General features: G+C 47.3%; 1 protein-coding gene across 1 annotated transcript in view; it reads left to right on the top strand.

Annotated features, from left to right (window-relative positions):
* ARSB (arylsulfatase B) overlaps nt 1–18,980 on the top strand; it is a 95,907-nt gene that overhangs the window by 74,062 nt on the left and 2,865 nt on the right. Inside the window, exon 7 of the mRNA XM_082191960.1 lies at nt 18,673–18,798. Coding sequence (XP_082048086.1) covers nt 18,673–18,798 — 126 coding nt within the window. The remainder of the gene's footprint in view (nt 1–18,672; nt 18,799–18,980) is intronic.

Consider the following 18,980-nt stretch of genomic DNA (forward strand, 5'->3'; position numbering starts at 1 on the left):
GCATTTAGCTTGACTGTAATGAGGAAAAAATTGGATGCGGGTGGCGCTGTGGGTTAAAGCCTCAGCGCCTAGGGCTTGCCGATCGAAAGGTCGGCAGTTCGAATCCCCGCGGCGGGGTGCGCTCCCGTCGTTCGGTCCCAGCGCCTGCCAACCTAGCAGTTCGAAAGCACCCCTGGGTGCAAGTAGATAAATAGGTACCGCTTACCAGCGGGAAGGTAAACGGCGTTCCGTGTGCTGCGCTGGCTCGCCAGATGCAGCTTTGTCACGCTGGCCACGTGACCCGGAAGTGTCTTCGGACAGCGCTGGCCCCCGGCCAATAGATGTGAGATGGGCGCACAAACCCCAGAGTCTGTCAAGACTGGCCCGTTCGGGCAGGGGTACCTTTACCTTTACTAATGAGGAAAAAGAGCCTCTAATGTGTAGCTAATTATAATTTATTCAGCCCATGTACTTGGCTCTCCTTTCTTGTCCCTGCATTGTTGCCTTCTCTCCTTCGGTTTGGCAGTTCTGTCAGATCCCATTTTTTCCATGCTTTTGTCAAGAGCGGTTGGGATCTGTGTGTGGCTGCCCCGTGTGGTGAACCACTGAACTGCAGGTGGCAGCCTATGTACTTGAAGAGCCTTCAGGACTGACTCTACCCACCCAGGCTGTCCACTAAATATTTCTGGGCAGAAAGAAGCATAAAGGGCATCCTCCTCCACCTGATCCTTGCTTGAGCAGCAAGGTCTTCCTGAATACTGCCCCATCCCTGTCTCCTAGTTTGCCCTTTGCTCCTGACTTTTGGCTTGCTCCACAATTCCTTGCTGCCCTCAGATCTTTTCTGTAGCCCAACCCCGACAGATTGGGACTGTTGTGTTGTTTCTGGTGGGTCTTTTATTTCAGTTTTGATCTTTATGTGTGATGCCTTGAGCTATGGAAAGGTGGCTAAGAAATCTAGAGGCAGCCCACCAGCTATGTGAGTCAACGGAGGAAGAGCTTGTTAGGTTTGCTGTCTTAAACTACAAAGAAATGGGAGAGGAGCTAGCACCTGGAAACCTACAATACATGGTTGGCAATATATGTATTTTTTAAATTTTTGACATGATAGGTCGCAAAATGTGGTAGACCTGGTGAATGGGCTACACTGAGGTGACTGTTGGCTCTTTTGCAGAGGTAGTGGGGTCCTCTACAACTTGTTGTTAGAGATACAGGAGAAGGTATTTGTCAAGGGATGATTAGCTGCTTGTGCTTTAAATAGTGCCCCTTCAGAGTTTGTGCGACCCCACAAACCTCTGTGAGTGACAGAGCTCCTCAGACATGTCTGCTCTAGTCACTTGTAGAGTCCGACAGTGGCTGTCTGCGGAAGCGCTTCCAGCAAAGAAGTTCCTTAACGGAAACGCGTCTCCTGGACTCACGACGTGACAGCTTCCGGCGAAGCATAGGTCTCCCTGCAGTTGCTTCTGACACCTCCCCGCTATTTTCGCTCGAGGTGTCTCTCACCCCTTTCTCTCCCCTTCTGCTTCCTGCCTGGGCTGCTGCGTCTCTCTCAGCATTACTGAGATCCTCCTCCAGAGACCCCGCGCTCCCCCTACTGGTCCCTGCTTTAGCTGTTGACTCTCTCCCAGTCTCTGGGAGCCCTACTACTTCCCTTTCCTCCGATGTCAGTTCCCTGACATCCACCTCCCCTCCAGGGCCCCCCTCTCCCCCGCCCCTTCTCTCTCCTCTGGGCGGTGAGGAGCTGAAACCCCTAAAAGAATCCTCCTCATCTTCCGACGTCTCGAACATTTCCCTCCATCGGTCTTCGTTCCGACTCGCTGAATCCTCCTCCACCTCGGAATCAGCGAACCCCTCCAACTCTTCTTCTTCGTCGGTGGTGGCGAAGTATTCCCTCCGGAACCTCGCCACTGGCTGGGGTTTCCGAGGGAATCTCTGATGAAAAGTTTCAATCAAAACCTCGTCATCTACATCCTCTGCCCTGACCCAGGTGTTTTCCGACTCCGGCTCCCCTTCCCACATTACCAAATACTCTACTTGCTCTCCCCTCCACCTGGAATCGAGAATCTCCGCTACATGGTAGCTGTGTTCTTTTTCCTCCATAGCTGGTCCCCTATTGACCCTCCCCTCTCTGTCCCCTATATACGGTGACAGCAATGATCTGTGGAACACTGGGTGCAACTTCATGTGGTTAGGTAACCGGAGTCTGAAAGCCACTGGGTTGACCTGTTGCGTGACTTCAAATGGGCCCAGTCTTTTGGGTCTTAACTTCTTACAACCTCCTTTAAATGGTAACCCTTGGGTGGACAACCACACCTGATCCCCCACCCTAATGCTTTCTCCTTCCCTTCTGGTTTTGTCTGCCTGCCTCTTATATTCCTCCTTCGCCCTGTTTAAATTAAGTTGGAGCTGGCGATGGATCGCTTCCATTTCTTCAACGAACTGTTCTGCGGCTGGAACGCTCCAGTTCTCCCCCTCCCCCCCTGGGAAGGCTCGGGGATGACACCCGTGATTGGCCAAAAAAGGGCTCATTCCCGTGGACACGTTCTCCGCATTGTTATAGGCAAATTCTGCCAACTCCAGCTTCTCCACCCAATCATTCTCTCTGTCATTCACATAACACCTCAAATATTGCTGGAGGACACCATTAGCTCTTTCCGCCTGCCCGTTGGTTTCTGGATGACGGGCAGTTGAGAAATTCACCTCTACATGCAATAAGCTCATGAGCTTCCTCCAGAACCTGGAAGTAAATTGTTTCCCTCGGTCCGAAACCACCCTCAAGGGGGCACCATGCAATCTAAACACATTTTCCACAAACAATTTAGCGGTTTCTTCTGCTGTGACCGCATGTGAGCAGGCTATAAAGTGGGCCATCTTGGTTAACAGGTCTACCACAACCATAATGGCTGTCTTCCCTTTGGACCTGGGCAGATCAGTCATAAAATCTATTGCCACTGCCTCCCATGGTCTTTCCGGCGTGGGTAGTGGTTCTAATAAACCTGCCGGTGCCCGCCTCTCCCCCTTGGCTCGTTGACATCGGTCACACCCTCTCACATACTCCCGCACATCTTCCCTGACCTTGGGCCACCAGAATTCCCTGGTAACCAGCCACATGGTTTTGTGTTGCCCAAAATGCCCTGCTGTGGGGCTATCGTGCAGTTGCTTGAGTACCTTTTCCCTCAATTCTCCTTCAGGTACGTATAACGCTCCCTTGTAGTACAACGCCCCGTTTCTCTCCTCAAAACCCCCGGGTTTGTCTCCCTCCCTCCTGAGACCCCTGAGTTTGTCCTGGGCATATTCATCCTGCACCGTTCCCTCTATCAGTTCCCTTAGCCCCACCAGTGCCGCCCCACACACCCAGCGATCCTCGGGAATGACATGGGTCTCTTCGGGTGCACCCTCTCCCTCCAAATATTCAGGTTTGCGTGATAGAGCGTCCGCCCTAACGTTCTCCTGGCCTGGTACGTAACAAATCTCAAAGTTAAATTTGGAGAACTCCTGGGCCCATCTCAACTGCCGTTGGTTGAGCACTCGCGCAGTTCTCCAATACTCTAGATTCTTATGGTCCGTGCGTACTTGCACCTTCTGTTGTGCACCAATTAGTAGGTGCCTCCATCTCCGGAAGGCCTCATAAATCGCAAGAAGTTCCCGGTCATACACCGTGTAGTTTCTCTCCGATTTGTTCAGCTTTCGCGAAAAGAAGGCACACGGTCGCCACTCGGACCCCTCCTTCCCTGGCTGCAGAAGAAGCACCGCCCCTATGGCTCTGTCAGAAGCGTCTGTTTCGACCCTCAGCTTTTTTTGTAAATCCACATGTAGAAGTTGTTCGTCAGAGGCGAAGGCCTTTTTCAGTTCCTCAAACGCTCGCTCCGCCTCCCCCGTCCAAACAAACTTCTTTTTGCTGCTGAGACAGTCCGTGATGGGCGCCGTCAGGTGAGCGAAGTTTCGGATGAACTTACGATAAAAGTTTCCAAACCCTAGGAACCTCTGCACATCCTTCTTAGTCTTGGGGGTTTTCCATTCCAGCACCGCTTGAACCTTGCCGGGGTCCATGGCCAACCCCTTGTCTGACAAGCGGTACCCCAGGAATTCCACCTCCTTGGTATGAAACTGACACTTCTCCAGTTTCACCCACAGTCTGTTGGCATGCAGCCTGCTCAACACTTCTCTGACGTCTCTCACATGTTGCTCCTCATTCTCCGAATACACCAACACGTCATCTAAGAAGGCCACGCAATTCTTGTAGAGCAAAGGCCCCAGTACGTGGTTCATAAAGGCTTGAAAACACGCGGAGCCTGCTTGTAATCCAAAAGGCATAACGAGATATTCAAATGCCCCCAAAGGGGTGAACATGGTGGTCTTCCATTCATCCCCTTTCCTTATACGTATCAGGTTGTACGCCCCCCTTAGGTCCAGCTTTGTAAAAATCTTTCCTTTTCGCACCCTGGTCAAAATATCATCAATCCTGGGCATAGGAAAAGCCACCGGCTCTGTCACTGCATTTAGGGCCCAAAAGTCACATACCAGTCTCGGCTTGTCCGTGTTTTTTTTATCCACAAAAAACACTGGGCTACCCCCCGCTGCCTTGGACTCTCTGACGAAGCCTCTCTTCAGGTTCTTGTCAATGAACGCTCGCAACTCCTGCATCTCCCTGTCTGACATGGCATACAACCTGCCTACAGGAAGCTGTGCTCCAGGGAGTAAATTGATCTGGCAATCAAAGGGCCTATGCGGGGGTAGTTGGTCAGCTTCCTTCTCGCTGAACACGTCGCTGAGATAAGCATACTGTGATGGCACCTTCCCCTTCTCCATCACTTCCGTCCCTGCTAGGGTGGCTTGGGCCCCTGCTGACCCCTTTTCCCCCCTGCAGTGTTCTAAGCAATGTGCGGAACCGAAGGAAACCACTCTTTGATGCCAGCCCACCAGCGGATCATGTAGGGCTAGCCAGCTCATTCCCAAAATAATGGGAGCGCCTCCCAAGGTGGCCACATTAAACGCTATCAGTTCGGTGTGCCTGGCCACCCTCATTATCATTGGGATGGTCTGCAAGCTGACGCCTCCTCCCAACAGTTCTCTGCCATCGATCGTGGTCACCTGCAGGGGGTTGCTTAAGGGGATAGTCTGTATCTGGTGTTCAGCCGCAAACTCCTTGCTCATGAAATTGCAGGAGCTGCCTGAGTCCAACAGCGCCTTTAATTTTAGGGGGTGTCCATTTTGCAACTCTAGCGACACTTCAATCACTAGAGCAGGTCGAGGAGCTTCTGGCACTGGCACTTGGGAAAGGGGCACTTTCACTGCTCTTTGGCCTGGCTGCAGTGCCCTGCTGGCAACCAGGCGTTGGCTTTTACCTGCTCCGTTTCTCCCTGCTCTTCCCCCTCAACAGTTCCCACCATCCCTTGCCATTCCTTCCTCTGGGGGCAGACTCTGGCAAAGTGGCCTGGCTGTTGGCAGAGATAGCATTTCCGGGGTCCCTTTCCCTCCTTCTTCGCCCCCTCACTGGGCTTTGAAACTGCGCGCGCGCGGGCTGTTCCGATTTCCATCGGCTCTGCCGGCGGGAAAGCTGGCTCAGGAATGTCTGGAATGCGTAACTCCTTCCAACGTTCCCCTCTCCCTTCCCGCCTCTCCAAGGCTCTTGCCTCCTGGCGCGCTCCAATGGTCAGCGCAGATTTGGTCAGCTGATCCATAGACACCGCCCTGGGGCTCCTGGCCAGCTCGTCTTTCACAGCTGAAGAAAGACCTTCTTCAAATAGCATCTGAATGGGTGCTGCCGATAAATCCCACCCCAATCTGTGAATCAGCATGGTAAATTCAGTCCAGTACTCACGGACAGATCTGCTTCCCTGCTTGCAAGCCATTAGCTGTCTGCGCACTCCCCCCTCCTCAATATCGCTGGAGAACATGATATCCATTGCACGAAAGAATTTCATAGCGTCCTTCAGGATATCGTTGTGCGTTGCCATCAGGGGTCGAACCCAGTCCCGCGCCCCCTTCTCAAGATGCCCAATTACGAAAGCAACTCGGGATTCCTCATCAGGGAACTCATCAAACTGCACATTCAGGGCATATTGCATTTCAGTCCTAAAGGCATGGTAATCCTTGGGGTCCCCCCCAAACTTCTGCACTAATCCTGGTACCTTTCTGGGGAACTGAGTGGTTCTCCCCTTCTTGTCTGCATCTTGAGCCCTCCTCTCCTCGAGCCTCGCCGTCTGCAGCGCAAGTTGGACCTCCAATGCTCGGTATCTGTCTTCCAAGCTTGGACCAGCTCCACCCCCTGCGGCTCCGGCTCCTGCTGGGTCGCTCATGATGCCTTCTCCTGCACAGGCAGCGTACAGAGACTGTCGGACTGCTGTCAAGGGATGATTAGCTGCTTGTGCTTTAAATAGTGCCCCTTCAGAGTTTGTGCGACCCCACAAACCTCTGTGAGTGACAGAGCTCCTCAGACATGTCTGCTCTAGTCACTTGTAGAGTCCGACAGTGGCTGTCTGCGGAAGCGCTTCCAGCAAAGAAGTTCCTTAACGGAAACGCGTCTCCTGGACTCACGACGTGACAGCTTCCGGCGAAGCATAGGTCTCCCTGCAGTTGCTTCTGACACCTCCCCGCTATTTTCGCTCGAGGTGTCTCTCACCCCTTTCTCTCCCCTTCTGCTTCCTGCCTGGGCTGCTGCGTCTCTCTCAGCATTACTGAGATCCTCCTCCAGAGACCCCGCGCTCCCCCTACTGGTCCCTGCTTTAGCTGTTGACTCTCTCCCAGTCTCTGGGAGCCCTACTACTTCCCTTTCCTCCGATGTCAGTTCCCTGACAGTATTGATACTAGAAACCACCATTTTGAACCAGGAGTACACACTTGGCTTAGCTAAAAATGAGCAACAGCGGGGGGGGGGGACTGTCATAAAGTGTGGCATTAAACTGGATAAGGAACCACAAGGATCTACTGCAAGGGATCTGTGTTGAAGTGAAAGTGAAAGGCCACTTTGTGGGTTGAACTTCAAGACGTAAGATTAGTTTAACAAGGTCTACTTCTCATTTTGCTGTTCTTGGAAGAAAATTCTGATAAGGATGGCAAGTATAAAACACGCTGAGCTGTACAGACTTAGTGTCACCACCAAAACATAGGACTTTTCCTACGAAATCCCAATGTTCCTTGCTTATCTGTAAAAAGCTTGTATATGTCAAACTAACAAGGTTTCTGTGACCCAGTCAAAACAACGAGCCATGCAATAAACATTCATTTATAGCTTATTCTAGCAAGTTGCTTGTAAGGCATTGCGAAGACCATGAAAGCAAGAAGTTCCTCTTGTCTCTCCTTGGGTTATAGGTAGGTATACCTATGAGGCTTTGTAAGAAGGGAAGGACTGTGGGGGTAGAGTGCATGCTTAATATGCAGAAATTCCTTGGTTCTGCCCCCAAGACCTCCAGTTGAAATGGGGTGGGGACCCCTAGTCCTCTGGATGCTACCAGATAGCTCCCATCACTGTTGACTCAGTAGCCATGAAGATTGGGGAGGTTTGCGAAAGTTGAAGTCCAACAACATCTGAAGGTCCATTAGTTTTTCACCACTGAGGATCGCAGTTGGCAGGGATGTGAGGGGACCTGTTTAAAACTGTAGAGATGTATTACCAATCAGAACAGATAATACTGGGCCAAGTGGAGCAGGATTCTGACGCAATGCCAGTTCATTTGAACTGTAGCATTTGAACTGCATCCCCAATAGATTTGGTAAAGTAGCCCACATAGAATGTGGGAGCTGTGGCCCTCCAGAAGCTGTTGGACTCCAACTCCCATCAGCCCCAGCTGGAATGGCTAATGGTCAGGGGATGATGGGAACTGTAGTCCAGCAACACCTGCAGAGTCTTCTCTGACATAAAGAAAGGCTGCGTATCTCAAAGGGACCGCTTTCCTTCCATGGAATATGCAGTGTTGGAGGCTGTGTGGGGTTGAGAGAGATCCTTCATGAAATGTTTTACTTTTTATATGTTAGCAGGCTGCCAGTGTGGTGTAGTGGTTAAGAGCAGTGGACTCGTAATCTGGTGAACCAGGTTCGATTCCCTGCTCCTCCACATGAAACTGCTGGGTGACTGTGGGCTAGTCACACTTCTCTCTGAAGTCTCTCAGCCTCACTCACCTCACAGAGTGTTTGTTGTGGGGGAAGAAGAGAAAAGGAGATTGTTAGCCGCTTTGAGACTCCTTAAAGGTAAAGGGTAAAGGGACCCCTGACCATTAGGTCCAGTCGTGGCCGACTCTGGGGTTGCGTCACTCATCTCACTTTATTGGCCGAGGGAGCCGGCATACAGCTTCCAGGTCATGTGGCCAGCATGACTAAGCCACTTCTGGTGAACCTGAGCAGCGCACGGAAATGCTGTTTACCTTCCTGCCAAGGTGGTACCTATTTATCTACTTGCACTTTGATATGCTTTCGAACTGCTAGGTTTACAGGAGCAGGGACCGAGCATTGGGCGCTCACCCTGGTGCGGGGATTCGAACCGCCGACCTTCTGATCGGCAAGTCCTAGGCTCTGTGGTTTAACCCACAGTGCCACCCGCGTCCCTTGAGACTCCTTAGGGTAGTGATAAAGCGGGATATCAAATCCAAACTCTTCTTCTTCTTCTCTTGGAAAATAAACCAGTCCAAGCTAGCTGTTCCTCTTCCTCACTGCTTGTACGTGCAAGGCTTTTTGTTTACATTATCTGCAGCTTAAATGAGCACCATATTTGAATGTTTTTAATTAACTAGTGGAACAATGTATTTAATTTTTTTTTTATCCTGTTCATACCTCTTGCTTTTGGTCATATTTCCATACACAAAGGAACAAAATGTATACTTTGAGCTTTAAAAAAAAGTTTATTGAGGCAAGGGAGAATAAATGCAAGCCTGTGTCTTGAGAGTCTGGTATAGGCATGCCCTCCTTAAAGGTCTGCAGCACCTCTTAAAGTAATGTAACTTCTCCTTTTTTCTGGTCCAAATCCCTTTTCTTTCATATGGGTTATAACAAATGTAAACAGTTACGTTTTCTGTTCGCTATACTCAGAATCTGCATAACAAATCCCCATTTTTAATAACCTTGGGTGGCTAAAGCCTTAGAGTGCCTTTGTATATATCGTGCATATATTGAGGCCTGCATTTATTTCCATGAACTTTGCAGTTTCTTATGAGTTTCTCAAGAAATCTTCCATACAATCTGAGAGCTCTTAAACTTTTGTTGTGCCCTCAGCAATGCCCATGTGATTCTACATGTAGCATGCATGAAGAAGCAGGCTTCCACACATGCATCATTTACTGGCTTTGGAAGTAGTCAGATAAGAGTTCTCTCGTGGGATTTTATTTTATTCTTAGGGTATTTGGCTCCAGGCCTAGAGTGAAGTATATAGCTGCCTATCCACTTTACCTTCTCTGATTCCTGGTAAAGTTTCTTCTACTCAGCCCTAGTTGGTACTGTCAAGACAAGTCAGTATGGTTGCAATTTAACGACGATTCATTGAAAGCACACACATAGTGTCATGCAAGCAAATAAGCAGAATTCAAAATAGTAGTTTGCTGCGCTTCCAAAAGCACAGCATTCCACTGACAGAGGTGACCTGTCATCCTGTCGTAATGGATAGTCCAACACAGGTGTAAACCAACAGAGTCCAGGTCCAGAAGCCACCCAAAAATTGCTTTCCCAAAGCTGCTTATACAGTTTTTAGCTTTCCAGACATGGTAATGATGGCAACCTTGACTGCCATCCCCAAGTATCTTGCATATATACTTGTGTGTTCTAGATAGTCCCTAGATGTTTGTGTGTTTCATAGACCATAGAATTGTAGAGTTGGAAGGGACTCTGAATGTCATCTTGTCTAACCCTCTGCAATGAAGGAATCTCAACACACAGTGCTCCAACCAATCAGAAACCTGCTTAGCTTTGCAAATGTGCTAGCAGTTTTATTGCTGCACCACTAGTAAAGGTTTGTATCTTTACCTTCACATTCTCTTTCGTCCTTCACTTCCACCTAACTGCAAGCTTGCTTTATTTCCTTTTATGATCCCCTACTATGATATGTTTAGACCATTCTATACAATATGTGCCCAAGCTTCAGCTCATGACAATATATGAATTTGAGCTTGCAACATAATGCTAGTGATAATACAGTTGTATCTAGGCTCCTGAATGCCTTGGGAGTCGAACATTTCGGCTCCTGAACGATCGAAAACCAGAAGTGAGTGTTCTGGTTTTCGAACATTTTTTTGGAAGCTGAACATCTGACGGGGCTTCTGATTGGCTGCAGGAGCTTCCTACAGCCAATCAGAAGCCATGCTTTGGATGCTGAGCATTTCAGAAGTTAAACGGACTTCCAGAACGGATTTTGTTCAACTTCCAAAGTACGACTGTAGTAGGATTTTTTAACCATTGGACAGAATAGTTTCTCATATGCTTTGTACACTCAAGAACTTGGTAGCCTGCCTTATACAAAGCCAAGGGTTGAGATGATCAAGCTAAGATCTTGAATGGGTAGCAGTCTTCACTGGTGTTCAAATAAGAGATGTACTGTTGCTTTTATCAGGAAAGTATTACTGGTATTAGGGACGCGAGTGGCGCTGTGTGTTAAACCACAGAGCCTAGGACTTGCTGATCAGAAGGTCAGCGGTTCGAATCCCCGCGATGGGGTGAGCTCCCGTTGCTCGGTCCCTGCTCCTGCCAACCTAGCAGTTCGAAAGCACATCTAAGTGCAAGTAGATAAATAGGTACCGCTCCGGTGGGAAGGTAAACGGCGTTTCCATGCGCTGCTCTGGTTCGCCAGAAGCAGCTTAGTCATGCTGGCCACATGACCCGGAAGTTGTACGCCCGCTCCCTCGGCCAATAAAGCAAGATGAGCGCCGCAACCCCAGAGTCAGTCACTACTGGACCTCATGGTCAGGGGTCCTTTACCTTTACCTTTATTACTGGTATTACTAGTATTCTTTTCAATAGAATCTTAACCTTCCCCCAGCATAGGATGCATTGCCAGTTTCCCATCTGTGGGTGCACACACAAGTCACAACAATGCACACTAAGTTGTTCACTTGTAACTGTGTCCAGTCCCAAATCGCACATTCCTTTCTTTAAGAGGCTTTTTGAAATGTCTCTGGGTGTAGTGTGCAGGTTGCTTAGGGTGTTGTGACTTAGCCAGATCAGTTCCATAGCTGCGACTGCAGAGCGGGCGGCAAGAAAAGCAGAGGTTGCTGATGAATAGCCCTACTTGGTTGGTTGTAATACATTAGCAATCACAGTGCATGCCATCTCCCACACTGTGAGCAAAGACTTTCTTTTTTGCTCATGGTCAGCGAAGGGTGGCAGTCAAAAAATGTTGCCTATGGAAACTGAGCTCGTATGACAAGCATTGTGGAATAAATGATTGGGCATGAGTCTGCTTCCAAATTAAGTATTACGTTTACATGGTTTCAGTCTCCTCCACCAGGCCCCAGAATGTACCGTCCGCACCACAAATACACTGGAATACAGTATGCTTTAACTTTTGTGGTTGGGCTTTCACTAAATACCGTGTTATACCAAAGCTATGTACGCTTTGATCACTTGCCATACACACAGAGAGAGAAAAAAACTTTTTCAGCATGGTTCTCTCTCTCATCATTTTAATCACAGTGAATGTATTTGGTTAGTTTTCCTGGACCTTTTTAAAAATGCATCTACTGCCTATTTATATCTCATCTCTTTGTGGTTCTGCCAATGACGCTGGTTACTGGAGCTTTTATTTAAGGAGTGAGGGAATGAGCATGAGGAATATAAATAATGGGCCTTCTATAAAACTGTGTTACCTATGCAGTTGTATAAAACTTAATTCACTGTTGCATTTTTACTTCTCTGCAATTTAACCTTTGAATCATCAAAGATTAGAACATAAACTCAGAAGACTTCTTTAAAAATAATAATTGGAGCTACCTGTTTATGCATGATGGCCTGGTCTGCATGTCATGCTAAACCAAATCATGGCTTAGCATGAATGCATGTGCACACAGGCTACTGAAGAGGAGTTCATAGCCACTTCACTCTTCCTGGGCTGTTTTTCTGCCCCGCTGCACTGAACTAAGCTTTAGCTTGGCATAGTGTGTCATCTGAATCTAGGCTCCTGGTTTTATGGTTCCTGGTTTTCTGCAAGAGTTAATTATGAGCCTGGATTTAGACAACATGTTAAACCAAACCATGGCTTAGCTCACTGTGGCACATCAACAAAATAACTGGAGATAAATGACACTGCCATGATCTGTTTACCATTTATGTTTGTTAATTTATGCTGTGTTTGTGATGTCCTATTATGTTCCATAATGCTATTACAGTCATACCTCGGGTTACAGATGCTTCAGGTTGTGGTTTTTTGGGTTTTGGACTGCCAAAACCCGGAAGTACCAGAACTGATTACTTACGGGTTTCGGCGGTCGCACATGTGCAGAAGCGCAAAATCACGCTTTGCGCATGTGCAGAAATGCTGAATCACAACCCGCGCGTGCGCAGACGCACCACTGCAGATTGCGGACGCTGCGGGTTGTGAACGTGCATCCTGCACAGATCACGTTCACAACCCGAGTGTCCACTGTATTATATGTTGCTTGTAAACTGCATCGGGATTAATAGAATCTTAGAATTGTAGAGTTGGAGGGGACCCCAACTTCCTGCAATGTAGGACTCTCATCTAAAGCATCCATGACACATGTCCACCCAACCTCTGCTTTAAAAACTCCAAGGAAGCAGAGTTCACAACCTCCTAAGGGAGTCTGTTCCACTGTCCAACAGCTCTTACTGTCAGAAGGTTCTTCTGATGTTTGGTCACAATCTCTTTTCTTGTAACTTGAATCCATTGGTTCAGGTCCTGCCCTCTGGAGCAGGAGAAAGCCAGCTTGCTCCATCTTCCATGTGACAGCCCTTGGGATATTTGAAGGTGGCTATCTCAGTCTCTTCTTTCCCAGGCTAAACATTCCCAACTCTCTCAACCGCTCTTCCTAAGGCTTGGCTTCCAGACCCTTTATAATTTTGGTTGATTCATTTATAATAATAAAAAACCCAAACTCCTCTCCTAGAACCTGCACACTCTCATGTTTGCACTGTCATGCTTTTGCCATATTATTAGCAATAGGCATGGCAATATATAATCATTAATATAAACACAGTAATTCTACACAGGAGCGTATGATCAACATTTATGAAGAAATTGAAATTTTTTTTAAAAGACAGTTAAAATGGGTCAAAGACTGAGATCTTCCTCATAATACTAAAATCTCAAGTCACCCAGTGGAGATGAATGTTGAGTGATTCCAAACCAACCAAAAGAAGTACTTTTTCACACTTCCTACAATAAATTGATGGAACTTGCTGCTACATGATCTGATGATGACTATGGACTTAGATGGATTTGAATGAAATTAGATTTATGGAAACAGGTCTATCATTGGGAATTCTTCATGGCAAGTGGGAAATGTCTCTCCCCACTTTTTAAGAGGAATGCCCTGCGGCCTCTTAGAGGGCAGGGGACTTTCAGGAAGGAGGAAGGGAGTTTCTGAAGTATGTAGAAACCCCTAGCTGTTTTGAGATGGCCCCTTTTGCTTCCAAACTGACCGGATGTCAGGGAACTGACATCGGAGCTAGAGGCGGAGGGAAGGCTCTCAAATGATGCTGGAGAAGGGCCCAGCAGGGAGAGAGGCAGCTCCGCAGATGGGGAAGCAAATCAGCGCAACACCAGGGATATAGAGAGGCTGATGGGGGAATCGGCGAGAGGGCTCCAGGACTCTTCACCGGACACCAGCGGGGAGAGCACGGGTCCTCCGCTACCCACGCCCACCCTGCGCAGAAGACTTCCGCGCAGAGAGAGTAGGAGGAGACTGGGTGTCAAACAACTTTTATGTTGGAAAAGATTTAAGAAACGCCCACTGACGGATTCTGCTAGCGACTGAGGCAGCCACGAATTGAAGGGCTGTCCAGACAGAAAGGTTTAACAAGGCATAACCAAGAGAGGCGGCAACTTACGCACGAGCAACCCCATACCCATTACACCAGCATTCAAACACCTGGGATCACTATTAGAGGGAATTATGGCTACATGAAAGCTCCAGGTTTAGAGGCAGCATATCTCTGACGACAATGAATGGGAAAAGGAGCAGACTGGGAGGAGAAGGTGTCAGAAGCTGAAGAGGTAACAGGAAGAGGCTGCGGCCAAGAACAGTTCAGAGGCAGAAGCAGGGACTGGAGAGGAGTGGGGCCAGAAGACAGAGAGGCAGTCTTCCCCTCCTGCTGCAACCAGCTCCCTTCCCCCTTGATCTCCTAGAACACACAGATAACCGAAATGAGCAGAGCAGAGTGTGCAGATTCAGTTTGTGACTGCTTGGGAAAGACCTTGGAGAGGAGGATTCCTAGTGGGCGCTGTGGAGGTGGAGACCTTCAGTTGTCACAACTGCTTCATTGGGGGCAAGACCTCCTGGAAAGAGTTGCTGAGACCACTAGGACTGAGCTGTGGTTTGTTTCCTTGAATAAAGAGATAATTTCATTGGCCTCTGGTGGTTTATTGTTTTATTGCTGACCTATGCCTGACTCCAGCTCTGACACAGCTGAGCTCTTCTTAAGAAATTATGGGAGAGTCAAGGCAGGGTAACAAATGTACAGGCAACAACCAATTGATGCGTGACCTCATGCATCGTGGTGACCTGGAAGTGACCAGAAAAGGAGGTGGAGCTGACTTAGACATGCTCAGCTGTCAAGTGCGAGGACCTGGAAAACAGCCCTCACACAAATTGCCTGTAGTTACCTTTACTTAACATTTTGGGGGTGAAAAGTTAGGCTGAAAGCATTAGGATTTTTAATTCAGTTGTTTAGATAAATAGGCTGAAACTCTGGTTTATATGTATTTCTCTCTCTGCCTTATACTTCCACACAAAACAGATAGTCTGTTCTGAAACCTTTTACATATAAATTATCATTGCAATATATTGCCCGTGAGGTTTGCTTTTATAAATTGAAAATCAAAAGTTTGGATCAATTTGGAACGAGTCATATGGAATGTACACACAAAATGATGAAAGATTTGAATTTTCCAGCCTAGATAATAAATACCATGTGCAGTCCTTTACCTCAACGATTTTCTAATTCAGTGTGTGTCTGGCAGACTTTTCCTTTCATTCTTGTTCCATGTTGAAAGTAGAGCAAGAAAACTGTTAAAAGTGTAATTAAATTTACAGAGATCAAGGAAAAACATAAACCAGCATAGTTTAACCCCTGGAAGTTTAGAGTTGGCTGGACTGACTTTATTTTACACTTATAAACAGTGTGGGAAAGTGGTTGTTCTAAAAGAGCATATCAAATCTCATGGAAATGTTTCGTCATCAGTGCTTCTTAAAAAGGAGCTTGCCTTCATAAATGACTTCACTCACCACCTAATAAAACGCTGCACATATCATTAAAGGTGCGGATGAATTCCCTATTGTCAGACAGAAAGAGGAAACCTCAACTCACCCTGTGCTAGCCTCAGGCAAACAACCCTCTCTCTTTGTCAGTCCTCCAACTGCGGTATAGGATGATAATAACAATGACCTATGATGCACTGCTGTTGTTTGGTTTACTGAGAGAATCTGTGTGGAGGTGTTTTTGGTGAGCTACAGCTTAGGACCAGAATACCTGAAGGACTATTTCCTCCTAGATTATGCTGCCTGGACTCAAAGGTTATTAAGAGAGGCACTTTTAGCCAGTGTGTTGTAGTGGTTAAGAGCGGTAGTCTCGTAATCTGGGGAACCGGGTTCGTGTCTCCGCTCCTCCACATGCAGCTGCTGAGTGACCTTGGGCCAGTCACGCTTCTCTGAAGTCTCTCAGCCCCACTCACCTCACAGAGTGTTTGCTGTGGGGGAGGAAGGGAAAGGAGAATGTTAGCCGCTTTGAGACTCCTTAAAGGGAGTGAAAGGCGGGATATCAAATCCAAACTACTACTCCTCTTCTTCTTCTTCTTCTTCTTCTTCTTCTTCTTCTTCTTCTTCTTCTTCTTCTTCACCCTACACCTAAGGTATAGAAGGTAGGGACATGGGAGAGTGTTTTCTCCCACTCTCTGAAGCATCATATCATGGGAGACCCATACTTCCTCTCTGTTTGATGGTATATAACATTTTTATTTAGGCTGGTCTTTGTCCCAGAAGCTGGATATTTGTTTTCTGGTGGTTTACTTCATTTTTATAGGTTGACTGATTTGTGGTGCTTTTTATCTGCATCTTTTATTGTAATAGTGTGTAGGCATTATTATTATTTTTATTATTTTTACTTTTGTTTCATAAGACACTTTGAGTGGTTCAGTTTGTGAACTGGAAAGAGAGGACAGAAACATTCCTGAAATAATAATAACATAATGATAAAACAATTATAGTAATAAAAATTAAAAACAGTAGCAAACTCTATGTGCTCAAAGAATATGGAAAGAATATGGTTACTCAGCAGTGTGTAAGCTGTGGCTGGTGTGTGCCTTTTTCTAGCAGATTCTTAGGACTGTGGCTAGCCCAGATTGCATCCATCTCATTAGGCTGGAGGCTTGGGAACACATGTTCATTATAATATTTACATTATTGGCAGAGCCAAATTAAAGGCTGCACTGTGTTCTCAGGCCTCACACATCGCTGACAATCAGGCATGCTTTCTGTTCTGCTGGAATAAAGGCAAAGATGAGTCTGCCTACACAGACAAGGCTTTTCTGAATCCTCCTACTCCATCCTAAAGAGGGGGCCTTCTCTGCTGCTGTCATCTATCCACACGCCCTTCACTTATGCATGTACCATACACAGACAGATTGCTTTCTGTAACGTAATTTTAATTTAGAACTGATCTTTTTATCATATTGGAAGCACTCAAAATTTTGCCTTCACACAATAACACTGTAAAAGAAGAAATCAATGTCTAAACATGTAAATATATACAAATGGCCTTTAAATAATCAACACAGATGCAATACTTTAAAATTACATGATTGCATGACAGATCTATTGTCTGTCAACTCAAATGCTCAATCAGCCATCACTCTTGCCAGAAACACCTTATGCTTCGGGGATACTGCTCACCTTTTTATGCTATATTTAAGCACCTCACATACATTCATATTTGTTTCGCCTGTGCTTTATTTTTAAAAACCTAGCAAGTTTTAAAAACTGATCTGGGCATTGTGAGGGAAGTGTCTTGGTGGTATCCAGTGCTTTTTTCCGGGAAGGGGGAGGTGGTAGTACGCAGGGGTACGCATACCCCTAAACATTTTGTGAATCTTTGCACTTTTGCCCATTTACTGTATTTATTTTTCCTGATTTGAACTATAAAATGGTGGTTTTCTTGAGTCAAAATGAGAGTACTCCTAAACATTTTTTTAAAAAGAAAAAAAGCACTGGTGGTATCTTTAGAAGCAGCATAGCTAGCTGCTTGGGTGCCAAAGGAGACATGTGCCCTTTGCCCAGGGGTGGGGCAAGCCAGGGCAGGGCACACTGAGCAGAGCCTCCATGGAGTCCGCCCACCACCTCCCAGTGGCGTAGCGTGGGGGGTGCAGGGGGGCCGGCCGCACCGGGCGCAACATCTGGGGGTTAGGGTTAGGGTGCGCAAATCCATGGGTTAGGGGGCACAAATTACTTGCCTTGCCCCGGGTGCTGACAACCAATGCTACGCCACTGCCACCTCCCCCTCAGCTGTAGGGTGGCAGCGGGTGGACGCAAGCCCCACATTGCTGTTTTGGGCAGCACGGAGCCTGCAGGCTCCCGAGCCACCGAGCCACTCCCAGGAGAGACGCATGACTCAGGAGCACTGCAGGCCCATGGTAAGTTCCACCCCCCACAGTGTGGCACCCAGTCTGCCCCCCCCCCAGCTACACCTACTATCTGCAAACTTGCAGAACTGTTATTTTCAGGTGTTGACCATGGGGAAAGAAGGCTATATTTGTATGGAATGTTATTGTTACACTTCCATGCTATCTCCACAACTCTAGCAAATGATTCCTCTGTCTTCACCATAAGTGCGTTTATAATTATAAGTATTTCTTTAAAATGCATAATAAGTTCCAGTGCACTCTGGCACTTGTCACGGTCCTCCATTGTGCCAGAAGTGGTTTAATCATATTGGCCACATGACCCAGAAAGCTGTCTGTGGACAAATGCCAGCTGCCTTGGCCTGAAAGCGAGATGAGCGCCACAACCCTATAGTCGCTTTTGACTGGATTTAACCTTCCAGGGGTCCTTTACCTTTTTACCTATTCCGCACACAAACAATATAATTTCACAATGGATATAATAAGGTAAAGGTAAAGGGACCCCTGACCATTAGGTCCAGTCGTGGCCGACTCTGGGGTTGCGGCACTCATCATGCTTTACTGGCCGAGGGAGCCGGCGTACAGCTTCCAGGTCATGTGGCCAGCATGACTAAGCCGCTTCTGGCGAACCAGAGCAGCACATGGAAACGCCGTTTACCATCCCGCTGGAGCGGTACCTATTTATCTACTTGCACTTTGATGTGCTTTTGAACTGCTAGGTTGGCAGGAGCAGGGACCGAGCAATGGGAGCTCACCCCGTCGCGGGGATTCGAACCGCCGACCTTCTGATCAGCAAGTCCTAGGCACAACCCTATAGTCGCCTTTGACGGGACTTAACCTTCCAGGGGTCCTTTACCTTTTTACCTATTCCACACACAAACAATATAATTTCACAATGGATATAATACCCGTGTCCTATTTGATCTTAGGTGCAGGTATCAGAAACAGAACTTCATCACAGAGTAATTATTTTTCCTGGGAAGATTCAATTTTCAATACCTCTATACATGCTGCAATTCGACATGGAAAATGGAAACTACTAACCGGCAATCCAGGTAACTTTTTATGGGATTCCTCCCTTTCGCATGTTCCAGATAGTGGCACTTCCTGGTATTTGCTGTATTAAATTTGTGAATACTGGTTTTGGTAGCAATTGATGCTCCAGAGGTGTAAGAAAGAACTGACTTAATAATGATCATAAGAACTCCCTGCCCTTCAGCCTTAAAATAAGGTTGGT

This window comes from Podarcis vaucheri (genome assembly GCF_965113315.1).
Source record: "Podarcis vaucheri genome assembly, chromosome: 11".
NCBI lineage: Eukaryota > Metazoa > Chordata > Lepidosauria > Squamata > Lacertidae > Podarcis > Podarcis vaucheri.